Source organism: Vanellus vanellus (assembly GCF_965231255.1).
Source record: "Vanellus vanellus genome assembly, chromosome: 33".
Classification (NCBI taxonomy): domain Eukaryota; kingdom Metazoa; phylum Chordata; class Aves; order Charadriiformes; family Charadriidae; genus Vanellus; species Vanellus vanellus.
Window position 1 is genome coordinate 47,990 of NC_138938.1, and position 12,109 is coordinate 60,098.

Below are 12,109 nucleotides of genomic sequence, written 5' to 3' on the forward strand. Positions count from 1 at the left end.
CATCTCCCCAAGGTGTCCCCAATGTCCCTGTCCCGTCCTCGCACGTCCCCAAGGTGTCCCCAATACATCCCCCTATGTCCACAAGGTGTCCCCAATGGAACCCCCCCATCTCCCCAAGGTGTCCCCAATGTCCCCACCCCATCCCGCCATGTCCCCACAGTGTCCCCAAGGTGTCCCCAATGTCCCTGTCCCATCCTCGCACGTCCCCAAGGTGTCCCCAGTAGAACTCCCCATGTCCCCAAGGTGTCCCCAACGTCCCCAAGGTGTCCCCAATGTCCCTGTCCCATCCTCGCATGTCCCCAAGGTGTCCCCAATAAACTCCCCATCTCCCCAAGGTGTCCCCAACGTCCCCACGGTGTCCCCAATGTCCCTGTCCTGTCCTCGCACGTCCCCAAGGTGTCCCCAGTAGAACTCCCCATGTCCCCAAGGTGTCCCCAATGTCCCCAAGGTGTCCCCAATAGAACTCCCCATGTCCCCAAGGTGTCCCCAACGTCCCCAAGGTGTCCCCAATAGAACTCCCCATGTCCCCAAGGTGTCCCCAATGTCCCTGTCCCGTCCTCGCACGTCCCCAAGGTGTCCCCAATGTCCCTGTCCTGTCCTCACATGTCCCCAAGGTGTCCCCAATGTCCCCAAGGTGTCCCCAATAGAACTCCCCATGTCCCCAAGGTGTCCCCAAGGTGTCCCCAATGTCCATGTCCCATCCTCGCACGTCCCCAAGGTGTCCCCAGTAGAACTCCCCATCTCCCCAAGGTGTCCCCAAGGTGTCCCCAATGTCCCTGTCCCATCCTCGCACGTCCCCAAGGTGTCCCCAGTAGAACTCCCCATGTCCCCAAGGTGTCCCCAACGTCCCCAAGGTGTCCCCAATAGAACTCCCCATGTCCCCAAGGTGTCCCCAATGTCCCCAAGGTGTCCCCAATGTCCCTTTCCTGTCCTCGCACGTCCCCAAGGTGTCCCCAACGTCCCCAAGGTGTCCCCAATAGAACTCCCCATGTCCCCAAGGTGTCCCCAATAGAACTCCCCATGTCCCCAAGGTGTCCCCAAGGTGTCCCCAATAGAACTCCCCATCTCCCCAAGGTGTCCCCAATGTCCTCATCCCGTCCTCGCACGTCCCCAATACACGCCCCCACCTTCCCAAAGTGTCCCCAAGGTGTCCCCAAGCTGTCCCCCCCCCCAACCCACCTCCCCGCGCTGAGGCCGCCGTCCCCTCCGCAGGCTCCCCTTCCCCGGCCCGTCCCCGTCGCCGGGGCTGTCCCCGTCCCCCGTCCCCCCGAGGCGGGAAAACGTCCCCCTCGGGGGTGACGGTGACGCGGGGCCGCGGCGGGGGGGACTCGCTGCGGGGGTGGCTGCGGGCGGAGCTGCTGCTGGACCTGGAGGCCGGAGGGAACCGCCTGCGGTGTCTCCTCTGCGCCCGCGCGCTGCCGTCGCTGCACCTCGGGGACATCCGCCGCCACGCGCTGGCCGCCCACCCCGCCACCCTCCGCCTGGGGACCGCCCAGCGCCGGGCGCTGCTGCGCGCGGGACGGGGACGGGGACACGGGGACGGCCCCGGCGGTGAGAGGGGGACGGGGGAAAACGGGGACGGGGGGGGGGACACGGGGATAGTATGGGGTGAGGGGATTTGGGGACATTGGGGATATTGGGGATGTGGGGACATGGGGACATTGGGGGTGTGGGGACACGGGGACACTATGGGGTGAGGGGATATGGGGACATTGGGGATATTGGGGGTGTGGGGACACGGGGACACTATGGGGTGAGAGTATATGGGGACACTGGGGGGTGTGGGGACACGGGGACACTATGGGGTGAGGGGATATGGGGACATTGGGGATATTGGGGGTGTGGGGACATGGGGACACTATGGGGTGAGGGGACATGGGGACACTGGGGGGTGTGAGGACATGGGGACACTATGGGGTGAGGGGATATGGGGACATTGGGGGTGTGGGGATATGGGGACACTATGGGGTGAGGGGATATGGGGACATTGGGGGGTGAGGGGACATGGGGACACTATGGGGTGTGGGGACATGGGGACACTATGGGGTGAGGGGATATGGGGACATTGGGGGTGAGGGGACATGGGGAGTGTGGGGACATGGGGACACTATGGGGTGAGGGGACATGGGGACATTGGGGGGTGAGGGGACATGGGGACACTATGGGGTGAGGGGACATGGGGGACATTGGGGGTGAGGGGACATGGGGACACTATGGGGTGTGGGGACACGGGGATAGTATGGGGTGAGGGGATATGGGGACATTGGGGACATTGGGGGTGTGGGGACATGGGGACACTATGGGGTGAGGGGATATGGGGACACTATGGGGGGAGGGGATATGGGGGACATTGGGGACATTGGGGGTGTGGGGACATGGGGACACTGGGGGGTGTGGGGATATGGGGACACTATGGGGTAGAGGGGACACGGAGACACTATGGGGTGAGGGGATATGGGGACACTATGGGGTGTGGGGACACTGGGAGTAAATGGGGACACTGGGGGCACTGGGGGGTGGGGACACTGGGGGGTGTGGGGACACGGGGGTCAGTGGGGGCACTGGGGGTAAATGGGGACACTGGGGGGGGCAGTGGGGGCAGTGGGGGTAAATGGGGACAGTGGGGGGGGCAGTGGGGGCACTGGGGGGGCAGTGGGGGCACTGGGGCTAAATGGGGACACTGGGGGGGGAAGTGGGGACACTGGGGGGGGCAGTGGGGGCACTGGGGGGGCAGTGGGGACACTGGGGGGGGCAGTGGGGGCACTGGGGCTAAATGGGGACACTGGGGGGGGAAGTGGGGACACTGGGGGGGGCAGTGGGGGCACTGGGGGGGCAGTGGGGACACTGGGGGGGGCAGTGGGGGCAGTGGGGCTAAATGGGGACACTGGGGGGGGAAGTGGGGACACTGGGGGGGGCAGTGGGGGCACTGGGGGGGGCAGTGGGGGCACTGGGGCTAAATGGGGACACTGGGGGGGGGACAGGACTGTCCCTGCTGTCCCCAGCCCCGCCGCCCCCCAGCCCCCCCCAGGAGGAGGAGGAGGAGGAGGATGACACAGCCGAGGCCGAAGCAGCCGCCGCGGGGGGGGGGGAGGGGGACAAAGGGGGCTGTGCCCCCCCCCTCAGCCCCCCCCTCCTCTCCCTGCGCCCCGCGGCCCCCCCCGCCTGCACCGCCTGAGCCCCGGGGGGGGGGGGGACACTGCGGGGGGGGGACACGCAGGGACACTGCGGGGGGACAGAGCCCCCCCCAATCTGTGTGTCCCCCCCCGTCAGAGCCCCCCCAGTATCACCAGTGCCCCCCCCCCTCCCCCCCGAGGTGGCACCTATGGGTCCCCTCAATGGTGTTCCCGCTCAGCGCCCCCCCCTCCCGCCCCCCCCGGTGTCACCGCTGTCCGTGTCCCCCCCCGGTGTCACCCTATTTATGGCCCCCCCCTTCTTTTTTGCGCCCCCCCCTCCCCCCTTTTTGTATGTGACACCCCTCAATAAATCTGTCCCCAGAGGCCCCGGGGAGTGACATGGGGGGGGGACACACGTGGGGACATTGGGGGGGGACATGGGGACATTGGGGGGGACTTTGAGGGGGGATATGGGGACATTGGGGGGATATGGGGACATTGGGGGGGGACTTTGAGGGGGGATATGGGGACATTGGGGGGATATGGGGACATTGGGGGGATATGGGGACATGGGGACATTGGGGGGACACGGGGACATTGGGGGGGACACAGTGACATTTGGGGGAACTTTGAGGGGGGATATGGGGACATTGGGGGAACACAGTGACATTTTGGGGGGATATGGGGACATTGGGGGGGGACATGGGGACATTTTGGGGGGATATGGGGACATTGGGGGGACATGGGGACATTTTGGGGGATATGGGGACATGGGGGGGACATGGGGACATTGGGGGGAGACACAGTGACATTTGGGGGGATATGGGGACATTGGGGGGACTTTGAGGGGGATATGGGGACATTGGGGGGACATGGGGACATTTTGGGGGGATATGGGGACATGGGGGGGACATGGGGACATTGGGGGGGGACACAGTGACATTTGGGGGGGATATGGGGACATTGGGGGGGACTTTGAGGGGGGATATGGGGACATTGTGGGGGACATGGGGACATTTTGGGCGATATGGGGACATTGGGGGGACTTTGAGGGGGGATATGGGGACATTGGGGGGACACAGTGACATTTTGGGGGGACATGGGGACATTGGGGGGGACACAGGGACATTGCAGGGGAATACGGTGACATTTTGGGGGGGACACGGTGACATTGGGGGGGGACTTTGAGGAGGGATATGGGGACATTGGGGGGATATGGGGACATGGGGACATTGGGGGGACACGGGGACATTGGGGGGGACACAGTGACATTTGGGGGAACTTTGAGGGGGGATATGGGGACATTGGGGGGACACAGTGACATTTTGGGGGGATATGGGGACATTGGGGGGACTTTGAGGAGGGATATGGGGACATTGGGGGGGACACGGGGACATTGGGGGGGGGGACTTTGGGGGGGGATATGGGGACACTGAGGGGGGGACATGGGGACGTTTTTGGGGGGACATGGGGACATTTTTGGGGGGGGGGACACACCCCGGCACAAAGTTGGGGGGGACACACGGAAGAGTCCGTCGCGGTGTTTTATTGATGCCACATCCCCGCGGGTGGATGAAGGGGGGGGAGGGGATGTCCCCACCTGTGTCCCCCCCAAGATTTTGGGGGGGGGAGGGGGGGAAGAAGGGGACAGGACTGGGGGGGGGGGAGGGGCGCAGTGCGGTTCGGGGGGGGCTTTGCCCCTCCCCCATTCCCCCCCCCATATTTACAGCAGTTACAGACATTTCACCTCAATTAACGTTAAAAAAAATAAAAGGGGGAGCAGGAGGGGGGGTTTTGGGGTGCAGCCCCCCCCCGGGGGAGCAGGAGGGGGGGATTTTGGGGTGCAGCCCCCCCCCGGGGGAGCAGGAGGGGGGGATTTTGGGGTGCAGCCCCCCCCCCCCCCAGTAGCCCCATAGCAGAGGCCAAGTCCAAGGCTTGGGGGGGGGAGGAAGGACAGACGGACGCCACTGTGAGAGATTGGGGGGGTGTACGAGCTTGAGGGGGGGGGAGATTTAAGTTTGGGGGGGGCTGATGAGCTCGGGGGGGGGGGGGCACCCCAATATTTCCCTGCCGCCCCCTCCCCCGGAATTTTATTCCGGCTTCTTCTTGGCCAGACCCGGGAGCTTCGCCTGGATCCTACGGGGGGGAGAGGGAGAAAGGTGAGGGAAGTGGGGGGGGGCGCAGCGATTTGGGGGGGCCCACAGCGATAGGAGGGGGTCCCCAGGGATTTTTGGGGGGGTCCCCAGGGATTTTTTGGGGGGGGGCACTTACTTGGCCACGAGGTCCTTGGTCTGACGACGGGCGATGCCCACGTAGTGATCGATTTGCACCTGGGGGGGGAATTCAGGGGGTGCTCACACCTTTTGGGGTACCCCCCCCTCCTTTTAGGGGTTCCCCCCTTCATTTTGGGGGTGTCCCCTTTATTTTTGGGGGGGGGGGATTTAATTTTAGAGCTCACCTTGTACTTCTCGTAGAGGGGCGGGAGGGTGAAGGCCAACAGTTCGGCTGCGGGAGAAAAAGGGGGGGAGGGGGGGTCAGCATCGCTTTGGGAGGGTCAACCCCCCCTCGGGGTTAATTTTTGGGGGGGAAACCCCCCAAAATTTAAAAATTGGGGGGTTATTTTATAGGGGGGGGGTGGGAAAAGCCCGATTCTTACCGAGGATGAGGAGGGTGATGCCGTTGAAGACTGCTCCCACGGAGGTCATCAGCCACATCACCACCGCCAGCTTGGGGGGGGGGGGGGGGGGGGGGTTAAGAAGAGGGTTTTTGGGAGGTCCCGGAGGGGGGAAGAGGAGGAGGAAGAGGGGGAGGAGGAAGAGGGGAGGGGGAGGAAGGCTCTTTACCTTCAGGGAATCCACCAGATCTTCCACCAAGAAAAGGCGGAGGAGGAATCGCAGCGCCCGGTTGAGGTGGAGGGCGACGGCGGAGGCGTGAGCCTGGAAGGTCTCGGGGGACAAGGTCAAGTCCAGGTCCAGGTAAGCCCTGGGGAGGGGGGGCAGAGGAAGTTGAGGGGGGGGGACACCCCAAAATCCTCCTTCTGTACCCCAAAATCCACCTACACCCCCCCCCAAACCCCCAAATTGCCCCCTACACCCCAAAACCGGGAAGGTCTCAGGGGGACGAGGTCAAGTTCAGCCCCAGGTAAGCTCTGGGGGGTGTCTAATATCCCCCCCCCCCGCACCCCAAAATCACCTTCTGTACCCCAAAAATCACCTTCTGCCCCCCAAAAGTCCCCCCGCACCCCAAAATCCCACCTGCGCCCCCCCCCTCCAACTCCCAAATCCCCCTCTACACCCCAAAACCTGAAAGGTCTCGGGGGGGGACACAAGGTCAAGTTCAGCCCCAGTTAAGCCCTTCGGGGGGGTGGGGGGGGGGTACAGGCAGTTGAGGGGGGGGCACCCAAAATTTCCCTCCCCCAAAACACGAGGGGCACCCCAAAATGCTCCCCTGCACCCCAAAAATCCCTCACTTGGACCCCAAAATCCTCCTCTACACCCCAAATCTGGAAGGTCTCGGGGGGGACAAGGTCAAGTCCAGGTCCAGGTAAGCCCTGGGGAGGGGCGGGGGGCAGAGGAAGTTAAGAGGGGGGGGACACCCCAAAATCCTCCTTCTGCACCCCAAAATCCACCTACACCCCCCCCCAAACCCCCAAATTGCCCCCTACACCCCAAAACCGGGAAGGTCTCAGGGGGACGAGGTCAAGTTCAGCCCCAGGTAAGCTCTGGGGGGTGTCTAATATCCCCCCCCCCGCACCCCAAAATCACCTTCTGTACCCCAAAAATCCCCTTCTGCCCCCCAAAAGCCCCCCCGCACCCCAAAATCCACCTGCGCCCCCCCCCTCGAACTCCCAAATCCCCCTCTACACCCCAAAACCTGAAAGGTCTTGGGGGGGGGACCACAAGGTCAAGTTCAGCCCCAGTTAAACCCTTCGGGGGGGGTGGGGGGGGGGTACAGGCAGTTGAGGGGGGGGCGGGGGCACCCAAAATTTCCCTCCCCCAAAACACGGGGGGCACCCAAAATGCTCCCCCTGCACCCAAAAATCCCTCACTTGGACCCCCAAATCCTCCTCTACACCCCAAATCTGGAAGGTCTCAGGGGGGGACAAAGTCAAGTCCAGGTCCAGGTAAGCCCTTGGGGAGGGGGGGGGGGGGGGGGGGGCAGAGGAAGTGAGAGGGGGGGACACCCCAAATCCTCCTTCCTGCACCCCAAAATCCATCTACACCCCCCCCAAACCCCCAAATTGCCCCCTACACCCCAAAACCGGGAAGATCTCGGGGGGGGATGAGGTCAAGTTCAGCCCCAGTTAAACCCTTGGGGGGGGGTGGGTTAATCCCCCCTGCACCCCAAAAATCACCTTCTGCAGCCAAAAATCCCCCCCGCACCCCAAAATCCATCTGCATCCCCCCTCGAACCCCAAAATCCCCCTCTACACCCCAAAATTCCCCCTAAAACCACCAAACATCCCCTTAATGGGGGAAACAGTGGCCGGGCCACCGTGGGCACCACCTTATGGGTGTCACCGCCGTCCCCGGGGGTGTCCCTAAAGTGTGTCGTCCCCAAAAGATGGGGGACCCCAAAACTTCCTCCCAGCACCCCAAAATCCTCCTCTACACCCCAAAATCCCCCCCAAAAAATCTCCATCCATCCTGCGGAGGGGGAAACAGCGGCTGGGCCACCGAGTGCACCACCTTATGGGTGTCACCGCCATCTCCGGGGGGTGTCCCTAAAGTGTGTCGTCCCCCCCTAAAAAAAGGGGGGTGACCCCCCCCCCCCCCCGCCCCAAAATACCCTCACCGAAAGGGGTGCCCCTCTTCGGATTTCTGGACGGCCTGGACGACGGCTTTGTAGACGCGGAGGCTGATGGTGACGGAGAGCAGGGCCAGGGCGAGGTGGGCCACCACGCTGACGGCGCTGAAGGTGGCCAAGGAGAGGAGGAGGAGGAGGCTGGCGCCGAAGACGACCCCCGTCTTCTTCACGTCCCGCCAGAAGAGCAGCTCGTGGACTGTCGGGGACACAAGAGGTGACAAAGTAGGACACGGGGAACCCCCCCCCCCGTTTTCCAACCCCCCCTCCCATTTTCCAGCTGGTTTTGTCACCTCCCGTCGCTTCGTTTCGCTTTCATTTGCCCCAAAACGAGGCCGGCGCCGTCCCCATCCACATCCCCCCCCCCCCCCCCCATCCATCCACTAATTAGACACAAGCATTAATTAACCCAACCCCACCCTCATTACAGACGTTAATTAACCCCTCCCCTTCAGCGTGGCGGCGGGTTTTGCCCAAAATCCCCCTTTTTTACACCAAAACGCAGCTCCCACCCCCCCCCAACATCCCTAGCAGCATTCCAGGGCCAGACACCCCCCCCTTCTTTTTGCCCCCCCCCCTTTGTTTTTCTGGGGGGGTCCAGCTGCCTCCCCCCCCCAAACCTGCTATTTTTGGGGTGTCTCTGTGAGCGGCGGCGTTTTGGGGTTTGTTGGTGGGGTTTTTTTTTGGGGTAAAACCGGGCGGTTTTGGGATTGCTTTTACCTGCCAGGCGGGGGAGGAGCTGAGACCCCGGGGGGGTTTCAATGGAATCCCCGAAAGATTTGGGGGCGTCCCGGGGGGGTTCCCCTAATTCCCGCAGCGCCCGGAGGGTCTGTCGCTCCTCCTCCCAGTCCCGAGGGACGGTGCCGGCGGTGCCAGCGGCGCCGACGGCGCGAGGGGACGTTTGGGGAAGGGGAGGTGACGCGGTGCCACCGGTGCCACCGGGGCGGGGGACGGCGCCGGAGGGTTCCTCAAGAAGGGATTCCTCGAGGGGGGGATCCTCGATGACGGTGTCGTCGGAATCACCCGAACTATCGGCTTCGGCGTTGCCGTTCCCGCCGGCGTCACCGGCGACGTCACCGGCGGCGATGGCGACACCGGTACCGCCATTCCGCTCCACCAAATCCCAGCTGAGCAATTCGTTGGTGAAACTGTGCATCTCCCGGACGCATTTGGACACCTCTTCCAAAGCGGCGGCGGTGGTGCCGGATGTTTGCCGGCACAATCCCGGCGGGATTTTCGCGGTGACCCCGGTGACGCTTCCGGCGCGGGGTTTCACCGGGAAATCGCAGACGCGATCCTCGGGGATTTGGCTCAACACCTCGCGCTCCCCAACCAACGCGCCGACGCCGCCGTATTCCCGGTCGAAGGCGGCGCGATCCGGCACCACTTCGAAAGGCGATTCGGGGGAATCCGGTTCTTTTTGGGGGGGTCCCCCCGAAGAAGAGGAAGAAGAGACGGCGGTAGGGTTGGGGGGGGGGAGGAAGGCTCCCCGATTTCCCGGCCCCCCCGGTGCCGCTTCGGCGCCCGCTGGGGCCGGAGAGAGGGGAAAGAGTCAGATTTTTTGTTTTTTTGGGGGGGGGGGATGGATTTTTTGGGGGGTGGGGGGCACAGCATGCATGGGGGGGGGCCGCCATGCACCCCGCTGCACCCCAAAGCGGCGTTTCGGTGTCACCCCCCCTTCTCCGGCGTAGCCATGCTGAGGTGGTGGTGGGGGGGGGGGGTGAGCAGGTCCCGCGGCGGCACAGTCAGATGGTGTCCCCCTCCCCCCCCCAAAATACACCCCCAAATCTGCAGGTTTGGCACCAGGAATGGGGGGGGGTCCCTTAATTTGGGGATAAAAACATCCAGATCGGGTCCTGAGTAAGAAAAGGGGGGGGGCAGGATTCAGTCATGTCATGTCCCCCCCCAAAATCTACAGGTTTAGCACCAGGAATGGGGGGGGGGGGCTTAATTTGGGGCTAAAAACACCCAGATCAGGTCCTGAGTAAGAAAAAGGGGGGGCAGGATTCAGTCAGGTGTGTCCCCCCCCCAAAAAATACACCCCCAAATCTGCAGGTTTGGCACCAGGAATGGGGGGGGGAATGTCCCTTAATTTGGGGCTAAAACCATCCAGATCGGGTCCTGAGTAAGAAAAGGGGGGACAGGATTCAGTCATGTCATGTCCCCCCCCCCAAAAATACACCCCAAAATCTACAGGTTTGGCACCAGGAATGGGGGGGGGGCTTAATTTGGGGCTAAAAACACCCAGATCAGGTCCTGAGTAAGAAAAAGGGGGGGCAGGATTCAGTCAGGTGTGTCCCCCCCCCCAAAAATACACCCCAAAATCTGCAGGTTTGGCACTAGGAATAGGGGGGGGTGTCCCTTAATTTGGGGCTAAAACCACCCAGATCGGGTCCTGAGTAAGAAAAGGGGGGGGGGGGCGCAGGATTCAGTCCCCCCCCTCCCCTTCACAGGATGCCCTCACCCGTCTTCTCATTTTTGGGCCCAAACGGGGGGATTTGGGGTCCTCCAGGGCTGGGAGGAGGGTTTGGGGGGGCTCCTCAACTCTTCTTTTCCCCCTCTTCCTGCCCCCCCCCCTCCCAAATTTCGGGGTCGCACACAGACACAGACGGCGGCGGGTGGGACGCGGGCGCAGGCGGGTTTTTTTGAGGCCAAACAACGTAAAAACGACGAATTCCTCCTCAGCCGGACGAGCAGCAGCAATGGGGGGGCAGGGGGGGGTCGTGCAAAGCGGGAGCAGCAGCCGTGGGGCAGAGGCGAGAGGTTGGCGGGGGGGGGACGGACGGACAGCAGAAGGGAAGGGGGGGGGGCGCGAAGCCGTGGGGCGGGCGCTCGCCCAGAAAAAGAAAGAAGAAATTGCATTAATAAGCAAGAAAATAAAAAAAGAGAGAAAGAAAAATGTCTATTTTTGGCGGGTTTTAAAGCATCGATGAGGCTGTAATGGGGGGGGGGGGGGGGGGGCACGGCCTCAGTCACCATTTTAGGGGGGGGCCTCAAGACCCCCTTTGTCCCCCCCAAATGAGCTCTGGGTGAACCCCCAAAACCAGAGGTTATTTTTAAGGTTCACCCACCCCCCCCCCCCCCCCCCCGCCGGCGTCGGGGATGCGCAAACCGCATCAGACCCCCCCAAAAAATTAAGGGGTCCCCCCCCGGACATTTTTCTTCCTGAGGTGGTGCAGGAAAGTTGGTTGTGGGGTTTTTTTGGGGGGGAATGAGGTGGGGGGGGGGAAGACTTGCCTGGTGAAGCCGCAAAGAGAGAGACAGGCTGGGAAGAGGAGGAAGAAGCGGGGGATCTGCAAGAAAACACAGACGGTGAGAGCTCGGCGCCGCGGGGGGGGGGCCCCAAAAATCCCCCCCCACCCCCTCAGGGGTTTTTATCCCCCTCCCCGGGGCGTTTATCCCGCCCCCCCCCCCCAAAGGCGAGGCGAACGTTTCCCTTCGACGCAGCAAGGCTTCATCCCGGCGTGTCCGGCTTCTTTTTTTGGGGCGCTGAGAAGTTTTTGGGGTGAAACCACCCCAAAAAGGGATCGATCGCTGCCTCTTCACCCAAAACCGGGCAGATTCGGGGGGCTGGGGGCGGCTTGAGCCCCCCAAACCCCCACGGTTGGAGTCTGTGTCCTCTTTTTCCACCGGGTTTTACCCCAAATCGGAGGGTGTCACCCGCCGCCGCCTCTTCGACGCAAGACCGTCAAGTGAATTCTGGGTTTGAACAAATTTGGGGGGTTTAACCCCATTTTTTCCCCAGCCGGGTCGCGCTGTTCGGGGTGGGATTCCATCGCGGCGGCCGTCCCCCGCCGGGGTGACAACAGCCGGAGCGCGGACGGCGTCGGGTCACCCCAAAATCTCTACCTTCCCCCCACCTCAGCGCTGGACCCCCCAGGGAATTTCACCCCTGCCTCAGAGGGTGATATTTGGGGTGAAACCGCAGGGTTTTGGGGCTCTGTGGCATCCAGCGGTGAAAACTTGAGGTGAAATCTCGGGAATCGGGGTGCGCCGGCGGCAATTGCAAAGTCAGGGCGCCCCCAAAACCTGCCTGGGATGGACGGAGCAGCCCCGCCACCCAACGACCTCCCCCCCCCCCCAAAAAAGCCCAATCAACAGCCCCTTTTCTGTGTGTTTTTCCCCCCATTTCTGCAGGATGTGGGGCCGGGTGCACCTCTTCCCCCTTTATCTGCCCCCCATAAAACTCATCC

The 12,109-nt window shown here is 63.0% G+C and overlaps 1 protein-coding gene across 1 annotated transcript; it reads right to left on the reverse strand.

Annotated features, from left to right (window-relative positions):
- Positions 1-4,650: 4,650 nt before the first annotated feature.
- On the reverse strand, positions 4,651-9,436 carry LOC309682838 (reticulon-3-like). The gene is made up of 7 exons (XM_082496929.1): positions 8,637-9,436; positions 7,908-8,115; positions 5,957-6,095; positions 5,770-5,839; positions 5,572-5,618; positions 5,385-5,443; positions 4,651-5,249 (listed from the first exon to the last, which is right to left on the reverse strand). Exons 1-7 carry the CDS (start codon positions 9,070-9,072, stop codon positions 5,204-5,206), a joined length of 1,005 nt encoding a protein of 334 aa, XP_082353055.1. The 5' UTR covers positions 9,073-9,436; the 3' UTR covers positions 4,651-5,203.
- Positions 9,437-12,109: the final 2,673 nt, after the last annotated feature.

Coding starts and splice junctions, on each gene's coding strand:
- LOC309682838 (XM_082496929.1), bottom strand. CDS start 9,072: ATGCACAGTTTCACCAACGAATTGCTCAGCTGGGATTTGGTGGAGCGG. Junction 8,116..8,636: donor GCTCCTCCCCCGCCTGGCAG/GTAAAAGCAATC, acceptor TGTCCCCGACAG/TCCACGAGCTGCTCTTCTGG. Junction 5,444..5,571: donor CCCTCTACGAGAAGTACAAG/GTGAGCTCTAAA, acceptor TTCCCCCCCCAG/GTGCAAATCGATCACTACGT.